General features: G+C 45.8%; 1 protein-coding gene across 1 annotated transcript in view; it reads left to right on the forward strand.

Moving 5' to 3' along the window:
* The window catches only part of NDST1 (N-deacetylase and N-sulfotransferase 1), a 500,062-nt gene that overhangs the window by 241,100 nt on the left and 240,268 nt on the right, over window positions 1-18,694 (forward strand). The window contains exon 3 of the mRNA XM_069654041.1: window positions 10,172-10,654. Coding sequence (XP_069510142.1) covers window positions 10,172-10,654 — 483 coding nt within the window. The remainder of the gene's footprint in view (window positions 1-10,171; window positions 10,655-18,694) is intronic.

An 18,694-nucleotide genomic window follows, 5' to 3' on the forward strand; every position in this document is an offset into this window, starting at 1 on the left:
GACATCCCACCTCGCCCTTGGCATACGCTTTCTATGGACTTCATCACCGATCTACCTCCATGCTCCGGATACAATACGATTCTAGTAATCGTGGACTTATTCTCCAAGATGGCGCATTTCATTCCGCTCAAAGGCTTGCCAACGGCAGCAACTCTGGCCCGAGAATTTCTCGAAAACATCGTCCGACTGCACGGTTTTCCTTCGGTTCTAATTTCGGATCGAGGTAGTCAATTTATTTCTCATTTTTGGCGAAGTTGCTGTCGGTCGGCTCAAATTGATGTGAGACTATCGACCAGTCACCACCCTCAGACCGACGGACAAACCGAGAGGACCAATCAAACTCTGGAACAGTATTTACGCTGCATGCTGCAACAAACTGAAAAAACTTGGAAAGATATCCTTTGGATAGCCGAGTATCCCTACAATAACTCTGTCCATTCGGGAACTGGGAAAACCCCGTTTTTTCTTTTGTACGGCAGTCACCCTCGAACCTCGGAGTTGGATCCCCTCCAAGATCTTGAAACACCAGCAGTAGACTACCTGCATTCTACAATCACCCAAGCCTTTAAGGAAGCTGTTTCTCACCTTCAAAGGGCTAAAGAACAATACAAGAAAGGAGCAGATCAACATCGGAAGGAAGCCCCTCACTATCAAGTAGGGGATCAAGTCTGGTTATCCACCAAATATCTATCTCTAAAAGGGCCACGCACATTCAACCCAAGATACCTTGGTCCCGATTCCATCACTACCATAGTAAACCCAGTAGCGGTCAAGTTGGACTTGCCCCCGCACATGAAGATACATCCGGTCTTCCACGTCTCTCTATTAAAACCCGTGCAACCTCAAACCCGACTAACCAAATCTCCAAAACCTATCCTAGTGGATGGAGAACTCGAGTTTGAAGTCAAAAGCATTCTGGACTCCAAGATCTCCAAATCTAAACTATTCTACCTAATTGACTGGAAAGGCTACGGCCCCCAAGAGAGATCCTGGGAACCTGCTGAATATGTCCACGCTCCTCGCCTAATCAAAAGATTTCACCGAACATTTCCTGACAAGCCAAAACCCCCGGAGAAGCCCGGTTTGGGAGGGGCTTTGAGGGGGGGTACTGTCATGATCTCTGCTTCCAAAAGGTCAGGGTTTTCCCAACTCCCTTGGAAGCAGATCCATAACCCAGGTTCCGAGTGCCAACCAGTCCCAATTGGGACCTTTTGGACCCAGTCCTGGCGCCAGTGGCACCAGGCTCATAAATATGCCCAGTCCCAGCGCTGGAAGCGCCGGGCTCATAATGCTTGGGTGGACTTACCTTCAGCAGACCATGCTGCTTACTTGCCTGCCAGTTGAGCCTCTGATCCTCTTCTGTTTGGAACTACTTTTCCTGTTGGGTGGGGCTGGAGCCACTCCCTAGATTCAGAACACTGGAACTCTTCTGGAAGGCAGGAACTCTTTTCTTACCAGGAACTCTTTTCTTACTTAGGCGTGGCTGTGGAAGGAGACACCTAAGCACTACAGGAGGCTATTTAAACCACACCCGGTGGATGAATCTTGCTTTGCGTTATTCTGCAACCTCTGCAGCAGAACGCTCATCGTGTCTTCTGCATCCGGTCCTGGGCCTAAGGAAAAAGGCTTACCATCCTGAATCCAGTCTTCAGCAACACCTATAAAGACAAGAAAGAACAGGTTAGCATTCCGGCATCTGAAAGGCAAAGGCTTACCATCCTGAATCCAGTCTTCAGCAACACCTATAAAGACAAGAAAGAACAGGTTAGCATTCCGGCATCTGAAAGGCAAAGGCTTACCTACTCTTCGTACGCTCCGGAGGCCTTCGGCGCTGCATCCCGCATCTGAAAGACAAAACAAGGTGCGTTTAAAGACATTGGGGAACTTTAATACTCACGTGCCATTACTCCTTTCCACATCTAATCCAGTGGGTATTCCGGCACCCTGCAGCCGCTCCGAACTCGTACCTGCAAAATAAAAAGACAGTTAGAGCGCATAGTGAAGCAGGCAACAAGCGCTTACTTACGTGCTTCCAGGCGCTTCTATTCATCACACGGGCTCCATCTTCAACTCACTTCAGCCCGTCATCCGCCATCGCCGGAACCCTGCAAAACAAGAGACATCATTACTAAAGACTTTAAAGACATTTGAATGACTCGAAACTTACCGTTCGTGCAGTAAACGACAGACAGCAGTCCTCTGAAGTCAAGAGGCCTGCGCTACCTATCCAGTGAAGAAACTGGTTACAGCACCCTGCCCCGAGGCAGATGGAGAGCTCGGCATTCACTTACCTAAGGTGAGAGCGTTAACCTTTGGGGGTCTACAGGAGAGGAGAAGAGGAAAGAGATAGGGACACCCCAATAACCCCAGTTCATTAACCCCATATTTTCTATCTGCAGACATCTTACTCTACACGTCAGGCATACAGTGCACAGAGGTCCAGCCCAAAGAGCCAACCGGGTGCTACACATCACCTTTGAAGATACGGTAGTCGCCCAGTCAAGACCGGCGCCTCTGCGAGAATCAGGTGAGCGTTACAGGGGGTTAGGTTCTCCATCCAGAGGTCAAGTCTCTTAGCCTTCATGCTTGGTATCTGAAAGGTTGAGGTATAAGGATTGGGACCTCTCCGAAGACGTGATGGAGGTGTTGTTTTCGCCAGAAGGCCTACAACGAAATCCCTATACCGTTGCCGTTGGAGAAAGCTCTGTGACTGGTGCAGGGTACAGAATGTGGATACTTTCCAATGTTCCATTCCTTTGGTTTTGTCTTTTTTGCTTTCTTTAGCCCACAAGGGCCTGCAAGTGGGTACCATTAAGGGTTACCTGGTGGCGCTGTCCATATTTAAGTGCTCGTCTGAGGAATGTTCTTATTTTAAGATCCCTTTTGATTTCTCAGTTTCTAAAAGGGCTAACTAATTGTTTCCACTGTCGCCTTTCCAGGTGCCGGGATGGGATTTGAATTTTGGTTTTAAAGTTCCTAATGGGAGCTCAGTTTTGGGCCCTTACATTCTTGTCCGTTGAGACTGTTGTCCTTTAAAAGTGTATTTTTAGTTGTGGTTACTTCCGCACGCAGAGTGAGTGAGTTGCAGGCCCTTTCCGCCAAGCCACCCTTTACTGTGTTCCATAAGGACAGGGATGTCCTGCGGGTGCGGCCTTCTTTTCTTCCAAAGGTTGTGTCGGAATTCCATTTGAGCCAGAAGGTGATTCTTCCGGCGTTTTATCCTCCTCTACATCCTGGTAAGGAAGAGGAGAGGCTCCATAGGTTGGATCCTAGAAGAGCTTTGAGTTTCTATTTCTCACAGATGTCCCGGGTCAGAGTGGACGATCAGCTCTTTGTTGGTTATGCTGGAAGGTGCTTGGATCCGGCTGTTTCCAAACAGACCTTGTCTAGATGAATCATTTTGACGATCTGAGTGTTACCGTTTGGTGGCAAAGGACCCTCCAGTAGGCTTACCGGCTCACTCTACTAGGGGTGTGGCTGCCGAAACTGCTCTACAGAGGGGTGTTCCGATTTGCAATATTTGCGAAGCAGCCACATGGGCCTCTGTCCATACTTTGAGACACTATTCCTTGGACTCCATCCATGGGCAGGATTTGGCCTTTGGTAAGGCAGTCCTTTATTCAGCAATTTGATTGGACATTCTAAAATTCTAAATTGTAAATTATTTTCCCACCTCCATAAGTTGGTACTGCTTTGGGAGTTGGTCATAGATGTGGAATACGTTGGAGGACACAATCCCCTCGAAGAACAAGTTACTTACCATATCTGGTAACGTTCTTTCGATGGGATATTCCTCCGACGTATTCCACATCGCCCTCCCAGCCTGCCCCTCTAGTGATTTTCCTATGCAATTGCAGCTTACGTTTCCGCAAGGCTTTCTGCAGTCATACTGGCAGGAGATTGGTGCCACACGTTCTGGAAAAAAAAATATAACTGAGGCTACGGGCGCTGTGCGTCCTATATATAACATCCGGTAACGTCGACCCTCGACGGAGGCCCTCGAGGGACAACGGATCGACGCAATTGACACAGGACGCCCTCTGCCAAAAATTTTCCAAAGCAGCACAGCTGTGGACATTACCTGTCATAGATGTGGAAAAGTCGGAGGAACATCCCATCGAAAGAACGTTACCAGATATGGTAAGTAACTTGTTCTTCTGGGCCGTAGGGTTGGTTCTCCAGGTCCGTTCCAGCCAGTGCTTGAGGGTTTTTAGTGATTTAAGGTTGGCGGTGAACGACCTGGGTGTGGGTCCTGATCTCTGAGCGGTCCGTTTTTTTGAAGTGAGGGATGTAAGGGCGTTTGAAAGACAGAGGTCAAAGTTTTTGATTACTGGAGATCCTTCTGGAGTGAAAGTGTAGGAAGAGTGTTTGATAGATCTGGGATTATTTACGACTTTATTTCCTAGTGCAATGAGAGGAGAGGTGGTTGGTGGTGGTCGCTTGTGGCCTTGGCCGCTGTGCCCAGTGGTATGGAGAAGTAAATTGCTGAGTGATCCATCCATGATAGGTGTGTGGGGGGTGAATGGGTAGATATGTTTGTAGTGCTTAAGATTGCATTGAGTGTGCGACCTCCCGTGTGGGTGTGTTTGGAGATGTATTGTGTCAGGTTGCGTGATTCTAGGTGTAGTGATCGGGTCATAGGTTTGAGGATGTGTTGAACCAGATGTTGAAATCCCCTATAAGTGTTGTATGTAGGTTGAGGTGGTGGCCAGCGTTTCGCAAAGTGTTTCTGCAAAGTTTTTGTTGTATTTATTTATTTCATTTATAAAGCGCACATACAACCCGGAGGCATTAAGGCGCTGTTGCACGTACAAGTAAGGAGGGACAGTTAGTCATACAATAAAGTATTAGAGGAAAGACAAGGGGCATAGGTAAAATTACAATGGTTACATTGAGACATAGGATTTGCATACACATTTGGCGCACTGGACATACTGAGGTAAAAGTGTGAAAGAATTGCTGACTTGATGGGAAGGGTGGGCGGTTTAGGAGAAGAGCTGGGTTTTGAGGGCTTTACAAAAGATCCAGTACGATTTCTCAGCCCTCGGGGACGGGGCGAGGTCATTCCATAGTTTGGCAGCGCGGTAGGGGAAGCTGGAGCCACCAGCTTTGCATCTTCTCTCTTTAGGCACAAGAAGTCTGTCCAAGTACGGGGTCCTGGTGTAGCCCGATTGTGCTGTGAGAGTATTTTTTGATTTAGGGTGTTGATTTTTCCTAAGAGTGCTGCTTGAATGTCAGTGCACCATGATGTGTCTTTGGTGATGGTGGAGGGTGGTGAGGTGGGAGATTCAAATTCCCTGTACATGGTAAAGATTTATTTGGTTTTGGAGGAGGTGGTGCTAATTCTGGTATTAAAGGAGTTCGCTTTAGCTGCGATAGTGGCTGCCTTGTATTGTTTAGATATTTTGCTTAACTAATTTTTCAGAGAATGGGAGGGATCCTTCAGCCAAGTAAGCTGGGCTTTGATGTTTCAGTGTGCGGAGTTCCATGAGGTACGATGTGAACCAGGAGTTTGAGTGTCTGTCTTGGATTTGTGAGGGGGTAGGGGCGCCAAGATATTCACCGCTTTAGAGAGGATTGAGTGGATGTTGCCACTAAAGTATTGGGGTTTGGTGCGAACGGGGGCTGGAGCTTTGGGGTGTTAAGCAGGGGCAGGATGTGGTCTCTAGTGAGCTTGCGTTAACTTCTTGTTACTGCAGGTGGTAGAGGGTTGGAAGTCGTTTTGACTTTAGCGGGCTGCGGGATAAAGAAGATGATGTAATGGTCAGACCAAGGACAGTGAGTGATGGCACTGGTGGTTATCTTACAGTTGTGGTCAGCAATCCAGTCTAGTATATGTCCTTTAGAATATGTGGGAGAGGTAATGCGTTGACAGAATCCTAGGGTGTTGAGGGCGTCGGATAGTGAGGATGCCTGTGGGTCGTTTGGGTCATGGAGGCCCAGGTTAGGGTCTCCTAGCAGGATAATTCGAGAGGTTGCGAAGTTTTGGGGTGGGGGGCAGGTGGGCGGTAGAGGAGGTGGATGGTGATGGTGCATGTTGGTGAGGGTGAGAATTTGAGTGAAAGGATGTCAGAAGTACATTCAAGGGTGGACTTGGTGCTTCTGATAGGGAGGCATTTTCTGGCTGTAAGGTCGACGCGGCCTCCCCTGGCGGAGGGTCTGTCATTCCGGAAGATGGTGTATCCTGAAGGTATAGCTAGGGATAGTGCGGGGACCACAGGCCTCGTGAAGCCAGGCCCCTGATATGGCTAGGGTGTCAAGGTTGTGTTTGGAGATGAGGTCGTTGATGTCTAATGCATGTGCGGGCAGGGAACAAGCGTTGATGAGTGCGCAATTCAAAAGGGGCTGGTTGGCTGTGTTTGGGACAAGCAGACCAGAGCCAAGTTTGAGGTTTGCATGGTGAGATGGTGGATTGTGCTGGTGGGGGCTAGGTACTGGTTGAATGACATGGCTGTTGTGAGGTGAGGCAGTGTTTTTGATGGTGTTTTATGGAGGGGTAGGCTATGTATTGATTTTGAGGGGAGCAGTGGTGGTGTCTTGGTGAGGGGGTAATTCCTTCCTGGGTCTTATGGCTAGTCTGGGGCTAGTGAAGGGGGCAGGTACAAGGCTGCGTTGCTTGTGCTGCATTGTATGGAGAGTGAGCAAGTTGGCATGGGTGGGGGTGGTAACGTAGTGGTAGTATTGGAGGCGTGGGGAGGTAGCTTTGGGGAAGTGGGACGATGTGCGCAGGCACAAGCTGGCGTTTCTGATGGTCAGAAATTGGGGTGATATTGCAGTGGGGGTGCCACAGAAGCGAGAGTGCAGCATCTTGTTCCTTAGTAAGGTCATGAGATGAATAGAGGTAGATGGATTGTGATTCTGGGGCCAGAGGAGATGCATGGCTACTTCTAGCCAGCAAGTGGGGTGGAGGCTAGTGGGAGATGGCAAACTGTTGTGAACGGGTAGAGAAGAGCGCAAATGGTGGGACCGGCTTACCATTACAGGTGACCTGGTCAGGCAAGAATCTGATGCGGGCATCGCTGTGCGCAAAATGTTGTGATTGTGTGCGACGGCTGGGTTGGGAGCGGAAGCCTTTGTGGTGCGCAGGCTTGGCAGTAAGGGAATGGGCAACCTAAAGCAGTAGCCCGATTGTGCTGTCTATGCACATGCGCAGAGGTTTGTGGGCGATGTAGTTTGGCGGGCAGGGCTGGCATAGCAGGAAGGCAATGGCTGGCCCTGATGCTGGCAGTGAATGCAGGCTGGGCGATCTAATGGTGTGGAGACAAGGCAGTGACTAGGGTCTGGCTGACGTCTGAGGGCAATTGCACAGCCGATGCAAACTGTGTAAGTTCCGTCGCCACGTGTTTTCCTTTGATCGTGGGCCGAGTGCTGGCCATGTCATGAAAGCGAGGAGGTTGCTTATGGAGGCAATACGGCGAACGCGGACCATAATGCGAAAACAGCTCCTAGGTAAGAGCTGGCTCGAGGAAGGCGCTGGGCGGTGGGAGATGTTTGTCTGGCAGGAAATGCGAACAAATACAATTGGGCAGGTAACATTGCTAGCGGCCATGTAGCGCAGGATTTACATACGTTTCTGTTAGAGCAGCATTAGACTGATCCCTGGAGTTATCAAGACCAGTACTGCACGTACTAATGTTGGCACTTAGAGGACTGGCATATCTCAAATATCTGTTCAAAGACATTTCAATTTTACTTGTTGCTAAGTGAGTATTTTCTGGGGCAACAGCATTTTCTATCACGTTTTCTCAGACAACGCAGTTGTTAGATAGTGTAGGGGCAGCTGTTAAAGCAGATACATCAATCTTATGCAGCACATACATTAGGCAGATATTATAGTCAATGAGGGTCTGTGCCCATTAGTAGCGGCAGACAGTACCTGGTGCGAAGCATGTCTAACTTTGCGGTCAATGCAGCTGAGACCAGCAGAGACTTGCAGGTAGAGACCTTCAGTGGGGGCTGTCTTCGCCTGCCGGCGCATGGGGTTGGCTGCTTCAAGCTGGTTCACCAGCCAATCATGAGGCTGCCACGGGGTCTGCAGGGAAGCTGTGCGAGGTGGAGGGTGAGAGTTGCAATTTTATCATGAGGGATTCGTAGCCTGTGGTGTTGGTTGAGGTGTCCTTAATTATTTGTGGGAATTGGTGTTTGGGTAGTATTGCAAGTTCTCCATCCCTTTGTGATCTGTTATGGACCGTAAGGTTGTAGCCGGGTAGGAAGGCTTCATGCGTGATGGGCTCGTAATCATCTGCAAACCAGGTCTCGGTGATGAAAAGGATGTCTGGGTTTTCTTCAGTGATGAGGTCAGAGATGAGGAATTTGTTTTTGGAGACTGACCAGGTGTTGATGAGTATGCAGGATAGTTGGTAGGGTGTCCTTGTAGGTTCTGGGCGGGTAGGGTTGTGAGTGGTAGGGGGGACTGGAGTGAGGGGGGCAGAGCAGGGTGAGGGGGGGAGGTGCAGTGTGGAGAAAGTGGAACAGCAGGAATGGGAGATGAAGGGAATAGGGCTAGGACTGGGTTGGGTGTGGGTGGGGAGGTCTGGGTCCTATAGTGTGGTGGCAGTGTTTGCGATCTGGGCTGATGCTAGGAGGGGCATAAGGTGGCCTTGGTTGGGGCCTTTCCTTGGCATCCTCGCCCCTCTCCCCAATTCTAACCCCATACCTGGGTCCTGCCTGTCCTCCACTCCACAATGCTGTATTTTACAACAGTGTGATCAAGACTGAAGAAAACATTGTGAAAGAAAATGCATTCAAATTGCCACCATTATTTTATCATTGTCCCCCACAGCATGCAGCTTTTGCACACTCCCCTTTCCAATCACCCACCATTCTCACCTGTTAAGGGATATGCCCTGGACTATAGTCACACAGACCCCTCCCAGACAGCTGTGCTTGCAGCAATGCATGCTTCATTTCAGAAGACAACTGCAGATCACTGCTGAGCATAGCTTTGTGGCAGTTTGGGGATGGGCGTGATGCCCCAAGTAGTCTATTCAAATAAACAGTCAATCCTTTTTATGCGATAGTGTTGTCAGCAGGACCCCGATTTGAATCCCCATTGTAGGAGAAGTAAAAAGGGGAAAAACAAAGGTTCCTTCCCTTTACTGTCATCTTGGACCAGTTCTCCAGGTGACTTAATGTAAGGGACCGAAGACGGATTTGCCTGAAAAGTAGAGGAAAGTTGTACCCTTCAGTTTCCGCCCACTTCGACTTCTGGAAGTGCTTGTTACAAGGACATTGCATTTTGCAAAAAGCAAGCATTGAAATCATTTGAGAGTTTTCTACAGTGGAGAGCTTCATTTTCCTTTCTGGTTACATCCTGGAGCACTTCTACTCTGAGGAAAAGGGTACCAGGAAAGGGGCAAGGAGCAAGCGGCTTGGTGCTGTGAAATCCCAACCCTTTGAGCCAAGATTGGCCACTTGAGAAAGTATGGGTATTGTAAGGGTAGCCTAGATGAAAAGGGGTATAAGTCATGTGTCTGGGTGTTTTGGGGGTTTATCGGTTTGGACGACACTAGTGTTGTATGTGCAGAATTCAACACATGGAAAGTAAGCCATTTGGGTCAGCATCAGTATGTTCAGCCAAGGTATGGGCCACATGGGAAGTTTCAACATGTGTTGAGTTTACCATCACTTTGCAGCATAGTGTATTTATCTGTGATTGTGGACTCTGTTACCATCTTGGAGAGCTGGATAGTACACGTTTGACTCATTGTTTTTGTCTTGAGCAAATATCTATAGCAGGCGATTTGTGATGGAATCTGTAATGTAAGAGGTTTGGTTCTTGCAGTGGTGTAGCACGGCCAGGCGATGGCTTTACTGCAGCTTGCATTCAGTCAGAAACTTTGGTTCTGAAGGGTGCACCATATTTGTATGCGTGTGAGGGAGTGTCTGCAAAGCTTCCGAAGCAAAACATTCCGGCTCTATACCTTTTAGCTGTAGCAGTAGGCTCAGTGTGTAGATGTGAGAACAATGGGATATTTCAATGTTTCCCCTATTGATATTTCTCCCCTTACCTTAAGGGAGCAAGCACTTCTTTCTCAATTGGGAGTTCAAGGTATTTTTGCATTGAATTGTTTATAGTGGTGTATCCTGGCATTATGGGAATAACACATTATATGGTTTGGGAGAGCTGATCCAGGGAAGATGATTAATCTAACTTTTTTCAATTTTACAGGCCAATGAGAACAGTTTACTCAGTGCACAGTTAAAAGGATTCCCCCTATTTCTGCATTCAAATCTGGGGCTGAAGGACTGCAGTATCAATCCCAAGTCCCCTCTGCTGTACATCACACGACCCAATGAGGTGGAGAAGGGTCTGCTGCCCGGTGAAGACTGGACCGTCTTCCAGTCCAACCATTCCACCTATGAACCTGTCTTACTCGCCAAGACGAAGTCTGCAGAGTCCATCCCGCACATGAGTGTGAATGCAGCCCTACACACCACTGTGGTGCAGGACCTGGGGCTCCACGATGGCATTCAGAGGGTTTTGTTTGGGAACAACCTCAACTTCTGGCTCCACAAGTTGGTGTTTGTGGACGCTGTCTCTTTCTTGACTGGCAAAAGACTTTCTCTCTCTCTCGACCGATACATCCTGGTGGACATCGATGATATATTCGTGGGCAAGGAGGGCACCCGCATGAAGGTGGAAGATGTGAAGGTATGCAGGATTTCTTAGGGTTAACAATCTGTATTTGTCATATTTAGCACTGATGCTCTGGAAACTCTTTTGCTAGATGTGAGCTACACTTTGATGAACCTCTTCAGATACAGTGTGAATGCAGAAAAAGGTTTACTAGGACAATGAATCCTGATTCTAGTGCACTACCCGAATGTTACTACAGGTGTACCTGCGGCTATGAAAGAGACAGTGATGGTGAAGAGTATATGAACACTGCACCTGGAAGTAAATATGTATATACGCACACACCTCACCATATGAGATATGTTGTGATTGTGTTGTTGATGGTGTGACAGTCTGAAGTTCAATGGTATAAAGTTACAGTCAGGAATTTGGGGGTTTCATAATGAGGCAGCATCTCTGTGGCTACTCATGCCCAAGTAGGACTTGGGTTTGATTCGCTGAATGGTGGGCTGAACCTTGTTTCCCTTCATGCTAGTCTGCTCAAGTGAACTGAGAGTCCAGTCATTGGTTCCAAGTATAAGCGTATGGCATGTGTCCTCAGAGTTTTCCGCTGTCGCCTTGCATTCCAGCTTCAGTAGCGTCAGAGTGCATCATACGATGTATCTGACCGTTTGCTCCCTGTGTTTCGTAGTTTGAGTGTGACCCATGGGCAATGTTCAAGGTGAGGGTTGGAAAGGTAAGGTCCTGGTTGAGCACTCATTAAGGATGAAGGTACCGTATGCTGGAAAAGTAAAAAAGAGAAATGGGCAAAAGAAAAAGGAGGCTAAAAATGACAAAAAATAAAAACCGTAATATAAATAGTAACTTGGACCGCAAAAAATTGGAAATTGAAATGGAAAATCATAACACCCTGTATTAGCATACACAAAGATTTCACCCTTATGTAGTTACGAAGCAAACAAAAATCAAAACTATAAATGTAAACGAAACAAAGGAAAAAGAGGCAAATCAATCATTAAAACTGAAGAAGCTGATTGGAATTTTCTAAGAATCCTCCCTTAAAGGAAAAACGGATTTTATGCACTTTCCAAGAAAACAGTAAGAGGTAACAACATGAGAAAAAAAATCAGCACTCAATGGAATGTCAGTATTTTTAAGAATGGAATGTCAGTGTTTTTTAGAATCCTGACAACATCAAGAGTTTTGGAATATCTGAGCTCAGTTGAACTTTGTCTAGTATTACTGCAAGAACTATAGCTGTAGACAAACTAGGTTTAACGGCTAACCACCTACCAGATTAAAGAAAAAAGTACATGTTCAAATAATAACACCACTTGTTACTCTAATTACTGTCATTTTTCAATCAGTAGAAAACCTGAAAACATAAGCGTATTAAAAGTGAATTGAATGTCACTGCAGAAAGTCTCTGGCCCCAAGACTAATGATGATCAGTCGTTACGGTCTTTCCGTTTAGGACTAATACTGTATTCTCCCTATTAAATGTAGGTGATAATTGTAATGGGCAGTTTAATACAAATATTGATAGTCAGAATAGGCAAAAGAAATTATTTCCGAAATGAAGAAATACATTGAGCAAGTTAATCAATTAACCCATCCTGAAGCTATTTGGAGAGTACATAATCCCCCAATTGATGAAATAGGCATTCTGCTCCAAGTGGCATGATCATTTTCTCGTTTTATTTATTTCATATAAAGATAACAAATATTTTTCAGAAGTACTCAATCAGCTTGGATCATGTAGTTTCTGGCGTAGGATGGATCAGGGAGGGAAATTGGACCTTTGACTAAACTTTCCTAAGTGAAGTAGGTTTTACACGATACTTTAGAAAGGAAATTAACACATTTGGATTTTAATAATGGGGACACCAATCCACCTGTTAATTGGAAACATTAAAAGCATGTGTTGTAGGATGTATACAAAAAGCCACCCAATACAAAAACACAAAAAGAAAAAGGGGCAACTTGGGTACTAAACCTAAAACTCTTGGAAATAATAAGGTTCAAAAGAAGGTAAATTAAAGCAAATGATTACATTTTATCCATATCTGGATTTCTTTCTTTGTATTGTTGCGAATTGATCTTTGCGTTGGTTGATCCGTGGTTGATCCTCTCAATGTTTAGAAACCTCATTATGAACAGTTGAAGTGACTTGATAAATTAATAATTAAAAATTGTGATTTTGCCATTGCGTCACTTGCCCACTATAAACTTGATATTGGTGAGAAACTGTGGCATTGAAGTGTCTCGATGTGGACAGAGGTGTATTTCCACAAAAGGAACTCTGCACATTTTTTGCACATGACACTGCCTTGGGACATCGTAGGGAAACGTATGTAGCACGTCCAGTTGACTGTGACTGACTCTATTTCAGTCCTTGAGAGGCACTGGTCTAGCAGGAATTTTCCAATTTCCATATAAGCATCCTACATCTGGCTGACTGACTTGTTGATCTTTTATAGAGTGCAGTTTCCCATTGATGAGGTTCCTAGGCTGTGATGTCAGTATAAATCCTCAGCCATACAATAGCAATGTCTTCAAAAGTTTTCTGAAGGCGGCAACTTTGAGTTTTCCCAGAGATGTAAGAGGAGGGAGTTGAGCAATTTCACAACTTATACTGGAAAGGACTCGTTTCTTTAGTAGAGTTTAAATGTGGTGCTTTGAATTTTTTTTCTTGCAAGTATAGTTAACCTCAAATAATGAGACCTTTAAATGTCAGATATGCCATGAACCAAAAGCCATTGGGAGGGGTGCCTCATGCCCAGGGAACCATTTGCTTCCCCTAAATCCCCTATGCCAGCATTTTGTTTTCTCTCGAGTTTAGATCTAGTTTTGCTTCGTAAAATGCAATAGAGGGCATTGCAGTAATCTGGCCACAAGTTGATTTCATCCTGAACTACAGCAACTCAGTGTTGGAATGAGTGCTATGGCATAATTATTCTCAGTGAAGCACTTTTGAAGATGTAAACTTTAAAAGAGATGGGGGTTAGGGCTGTAGGGCCATGCCCGCATATAACCTAGGTTGTGAGCTCTTTTCTTGCAGGCAACGTTCATTCTCCCATTGGAGGGTGGAGCCATCATTTTGGATAGGGTACAACTAAACAGAACCACTTCAGCCTCCCCATCATTTAATAGTAAATGGCTAACCACCATCCATTATCAGAAAAGCACCAAGCTAAATATTGAGAGCTGGTAGAAGAAATGTTTGTATAAGTTGTAATCAAATTAATGTCATGTTTCTATGAGTTTAGCCACAGAGAGGGAAAAACAATATGTTAAACAAAACTGGGATGAGATGGATTCCCGCTGCCCTCACAAGCCCACACATTTTGTCATGAGAAGCAAGAGCAAAACAAGAGTTGATGGCTGGAAGATTTAGAATTAATCTTAACCTCTGGCATTGCTCTGGGCAATATCCAGACCATCGTTCTTCGCCTGCTAAGCCATTACAAAAGGGGAAAGACCATATGCAAATCATGCTTGCTCCCACGCCAAAAGGGGCAGTCGCGCCCAAACTGCTTGGTCACATCCCTTCTGCACGTGACCACAAGCATCGCCAGACATGTTTCAGCCTCGTTGGGCCTCATCATTGAGGAGTAACTTGGGTTTCTAGGCCCAGTTGGCAGGTGAAGAACGATGGTCTGGAGGGTTGCCCATAACTATGCCAGAAGATTAATTGTAAACCTTCCATCACTGCTTTTATTTTGATGAGAAGCAAGAGATCATCTTTCCTTTTCAGGTGGCACTTTGGGAAAATCATGATGCCAATCTGTTAGGGCAGAAATCAGTTTTGGGGAGTTCTGTTGTCCCCTTGTTTTTTTAGTATACCTTGCCTCTTTTGTGGACAGAGGGGCTCCTGCCACTGCAACACTATATATGGTTTTAAGGTAACCCAAATGGCTAGAAAGCTCTGACCTTGGCCCTATGGTGATTCTATCACCTTACATTGGTTTTAGAGAGTAGGCTGGTGGCAGCTGTAATTGACATTTGGCTTCACAGGGGGGTGAGAGCCAATATTGGTAGCCAAATGTATCCTTTTTGATGGTCATTGACTTCCTATGGTATTTTGTTTTAGTTCTCTTGGCTGTTCCATTTATAGGCCCTTTCCTTGTCTTGAGAAATCATGTGTAAGGCCTAAAACAGCTGTGGTGTACACATGGGCACACCCTAGAGCCCAGTCCTGCACCCTTTATAGTAGGTTGGATTGGCCTAGACTAGCCCCTGGCCGTAAAATAGACATTACACAACCTGTGGTGGTAGTACTTAACGTTTGGTGGTTTTGGAGACCAGCCAGAGTGGCTGGCCGCCAACATCTTTGTTGCTTGCCCTGGTGTGTGATTGAAGGGCACTGTATGCCCATGAATGAGTAGGATTATCTAGGGGAGATCCTGCTTCTGCCCTCAGCTTTGCTAGATTTATGTGGAAGCCTCTACAAATGTTTTACTTGCTGAAGACGTTTGAGACCAGGTTTGGCCATACTGGGTGGGCTTGTCTCTGTACCTTGGCGCCAGTTTTGATTTCAGATTGCTGTATGTCCTTTCTGGACGTCCTCTTGTTCCTGTCATGTCTGTCTTGTTAGCTAGCCTGCGCCTCTCGTGCTGGGACCATGTCTTGGCTGTTTTACTCCAGTGCATCTCTTTTTACTGCTTTGGCTATCCGTCTTGGTTTAGGAAGCTGGAATCACTGAGGTGGGTATTGGGACACCAGTTACCTCCTCTCCTGTTCATTTGGGCCATCCCAGGTCACCTCAACTGCCCTCTTAATCGTGAGCCATGTTCTGCTGCCTTCCCTCCTTGTCCTCCAAAGCTTTGTAATCTGCTGTGCCAGGTTTCACCGTCTTCTAGGAGACATCCTTGCCATAGCTTTAACTCCTGGATGATGGGGCCTACTCCTCTAAAGAATAATGATTCTTCTTTCTGGATGGCTGGGTAGTTCTTGTTTCCGGGCTTCAAGTCCCTAATTGACCTGAATCCTGTAAACTGCAGCTAGAAATGAAGTTGTACTGACGGGGTTCTTTTGCCTTTCCAAATCATCTTTTCAGGAAACACAACTGTGAGTGTTTTCTTCTCGGCTCTGGGTGCAGTGTGTATAAAGGCCCGTGGAGAGTGCATACAAGTGCCCGTGATCTATGTACGAAGGTCTCTAAAGGTTCCCTTCTACTTTGTTTTGCCATTAGTTTGTATTGGCATACATTCTGCGAGTCTGTCTCTTCCTGTGGTGGTTGAGTCTGAAACCTGGCATTGGAGTCTCTTCTTGCATGCACTGAGGTTGGTTGTTGTCTTCTCTGCACCTGTGGGATAGAACTGGTACCTTTCCTCATAACGGAGGCTGTAGCTATTGACATTGCCCTGTATATTTCTCAGAGGAACTTTGAATCTTATGTGGAACTCTTCTAAAGTGACGTTGGAGGTACTTGCCCTCGTAGGGTTCATTGAGTTTTAGGCCAAAGACTGGAATTTTAGCTTGTGCGAGAGATTTTATGTACATAATTGCAAAATCTTACATTCCACTCCGGTCAATGAGAAATGATTGGTTGCAATATATAGAACTTTAACTCTTTTCTCTAGGAGTGTGATGTGTTGGTACTATCTTCTAACCTTTGGTGGCCTATGGTCTTTTAGGTGTTTGTTTGTATTATGTATATTATGTCCTAGATGATAGGAATATTGTTACTTTGTTCAGCGTTTGGGGACAGGGGTTCCGTTCATGATTTTATTAGTGTGTGTGTTTTATCTTTGCTTGCCCTTCACTCCCACCTTACCCGCCCTCCCCCTTTTGACTCCATGTAGTGTACCTATCGCCAGATAATTGACTGATATTTTAGTATAGGAGTGTGTTGCGTCTTAAATGGCATTTACGTTCCTTAATGCACAGTGTGTTATTACTGTATGTTATGTCGGAGTCTAGTACATATTTGAACGTGTATGTGAATTATTAAGTGTCTATTTTACTACATCTCGGTGTGTTCTTTCTTTGTTTAGCTGTCTGGACTATAATTGCACTTCACTCCCTCCTCCTTAAGTTACTACCCTTAGAGAGGTTTGTTTTTTCTTTCTGGCTGGAATACTGAAATCCTTTAGGTAAGATGGCTACACAGTCGTCACAAGAGGGTTGTGCAAAATTCTCCCTAACACAATCTAACATCTGAGTTAGGCTTTGACCATTTTGACCGGGAGGACAGGATGTTAGATGGTATTAAAGGTCACATATATTTCTGATGCTTATTAATCTGCTTAGACTCACATGCTGTGCATATGGTCCGACATCCAGTGGTAATTGCAGAGAATTGTATCTCGTCTTTCGAGAATTGAAAGGGGCCGTCGACATTGGCGTGCCTGTAACACCATCCCTACGTGACGTGTAGTGTACCCAAAATCCCTTACGTGTTGAGGTCCCTCAGATTGTTTTTTTCCACCCAGCATACTGGTCGTCTTATGCAGAGCTCATCCAGAGACATTGCTATTGTTTTCCTTTCGACCCTTGGTCGTAAATTAGAGTTATTGAATATTACCTACCGTCCCTTTCTTCCACGGACCTTCGACAGACAGTGATCCGGTCAGCGCTGCCGACCATGTAGGGATGTCACAGTATTGGTTTTATGGCGGTATGATAACCTTCTTGCCAAATGATGGTATATCATGGTTATCGCGGTATAGCAGGTGGAGTTAACTAATCTTAATAAACCTTTTCTTAAAGGTCATAAATTGTCAGCATTTTGAAACTTGTCTCTGCACATTTTTAGCTGATCCTCTAAGAACCTAAGGCGGCTGCAGATTTGGTCTTTCATGCCGCTTACTCGTTGATCGCCTTGAATGAAATAATGACTAGTGGAAGTGTTAAAATGCACATTTTGAGCCATGAGCTTGCTACTCGGTCACAGCTCATCGCTTTAAAAATCGGCCTCGACCTGCTTTATTTTGGAACCACATGGCATGGGCATCATGACCCCTCGCTGCGATCAGTCATAAAAGTTTGTTTTGATTACGCTTTAGCACATTAAAGGGAGAAAATGCATTTATGTGAGGTCTGAAAGCCCACGTCATTGTGTTTCTTTTGTCAAAATGTCATAGCCTACACACACTCACCGAAAGGTTGCATATTGATGAAATCACTATAGCTTGTTTACCATCTGCCTGGTGTATTATAAAGGTCTGATGTTGTAGTCCCCACTGACCATGTAATCCTAACAGGACAGTGTTTAGTGGGCGCTGTTGATTTCTTTCTAGATTCTTGCAATACATGTTCATTTACCTTCTTAAAGCACAAAAACATTTTGAAAATGACAGTTCAAATACATATCGGCACAAATGACCTAGACCACCACCTCACCACAGCCCCATCATTACCATTTTCTCCAGGTCTGAGCGCATAAGGACCCTTGTCATGTGAGTTGAGGCGTAGGAATGCTTTCATGGGTGGTGTCACAAATCGAGGATAGACCTGATAAATATCTCACCCCCATTGCTCTGGATACTTTAAATTGAATGTAGAATCTGTCCTGCCTGCTTAAGTCCAGTACCATATGCAGAAAGCATGTGAAGGATCAAGCGAAGCAACAACTCTAGTGCCAATGTGCAATTCTACATGGAGGACAGTTGGGGAGAGGGAGTTTATATACTAGCACAAGGCACTGATAGGCCCAGTGTTCCTACAGTCTACAGAGCTAACGTTTTTTGTGGACATGTATCAGAAGAGCATCCAGTTCATTCCCCCCTTTGAATTCTGGGATGTGTAGTTCCCCATCTTTCAAATTGGTGGGAAAACTACAAATCGGCTGATCTTTAACCCGAGTCTACAGATCACAGACAGAGAGCGGTCACAGCATCAAGGCTGCGTTTGCTAACGTGGCCACACTTTCCCTATGCTCTTGTCTGCCAAAGAAGGCCCTCCTGGCAGACGCCACAGTGCAAGATCCACACTGCGCAGCACTTGCTTACTGCAGCCTTTCCAAATCAGATTGAAAAGCTCGCTTAATAGCTGCAGGCCCTAAAACGGCATACCAGTATAAACAACGTGACGGTTATTATAGTTCAATTAGGTTGTTCACGGTATCTATAACGGTATACTGTTACACCCCTACGACCACGTGGCCGGGCC

This window comes from Ambystoma mexicanum, chromosome 3q (assembly GCF_040938575.1).
Source record: "Ambystoma mexicanum isolate Mex_15411 chromosome 3q, UKY_AmexF1_1, whole genome shotgun sequence".
Taxonomy (NCBI): Eukaryota; Metazoa; Chordata; class Amphibia; order Caudata; family Ambystomatidae; genus Ambystoma; species Ambystoma mexicanum.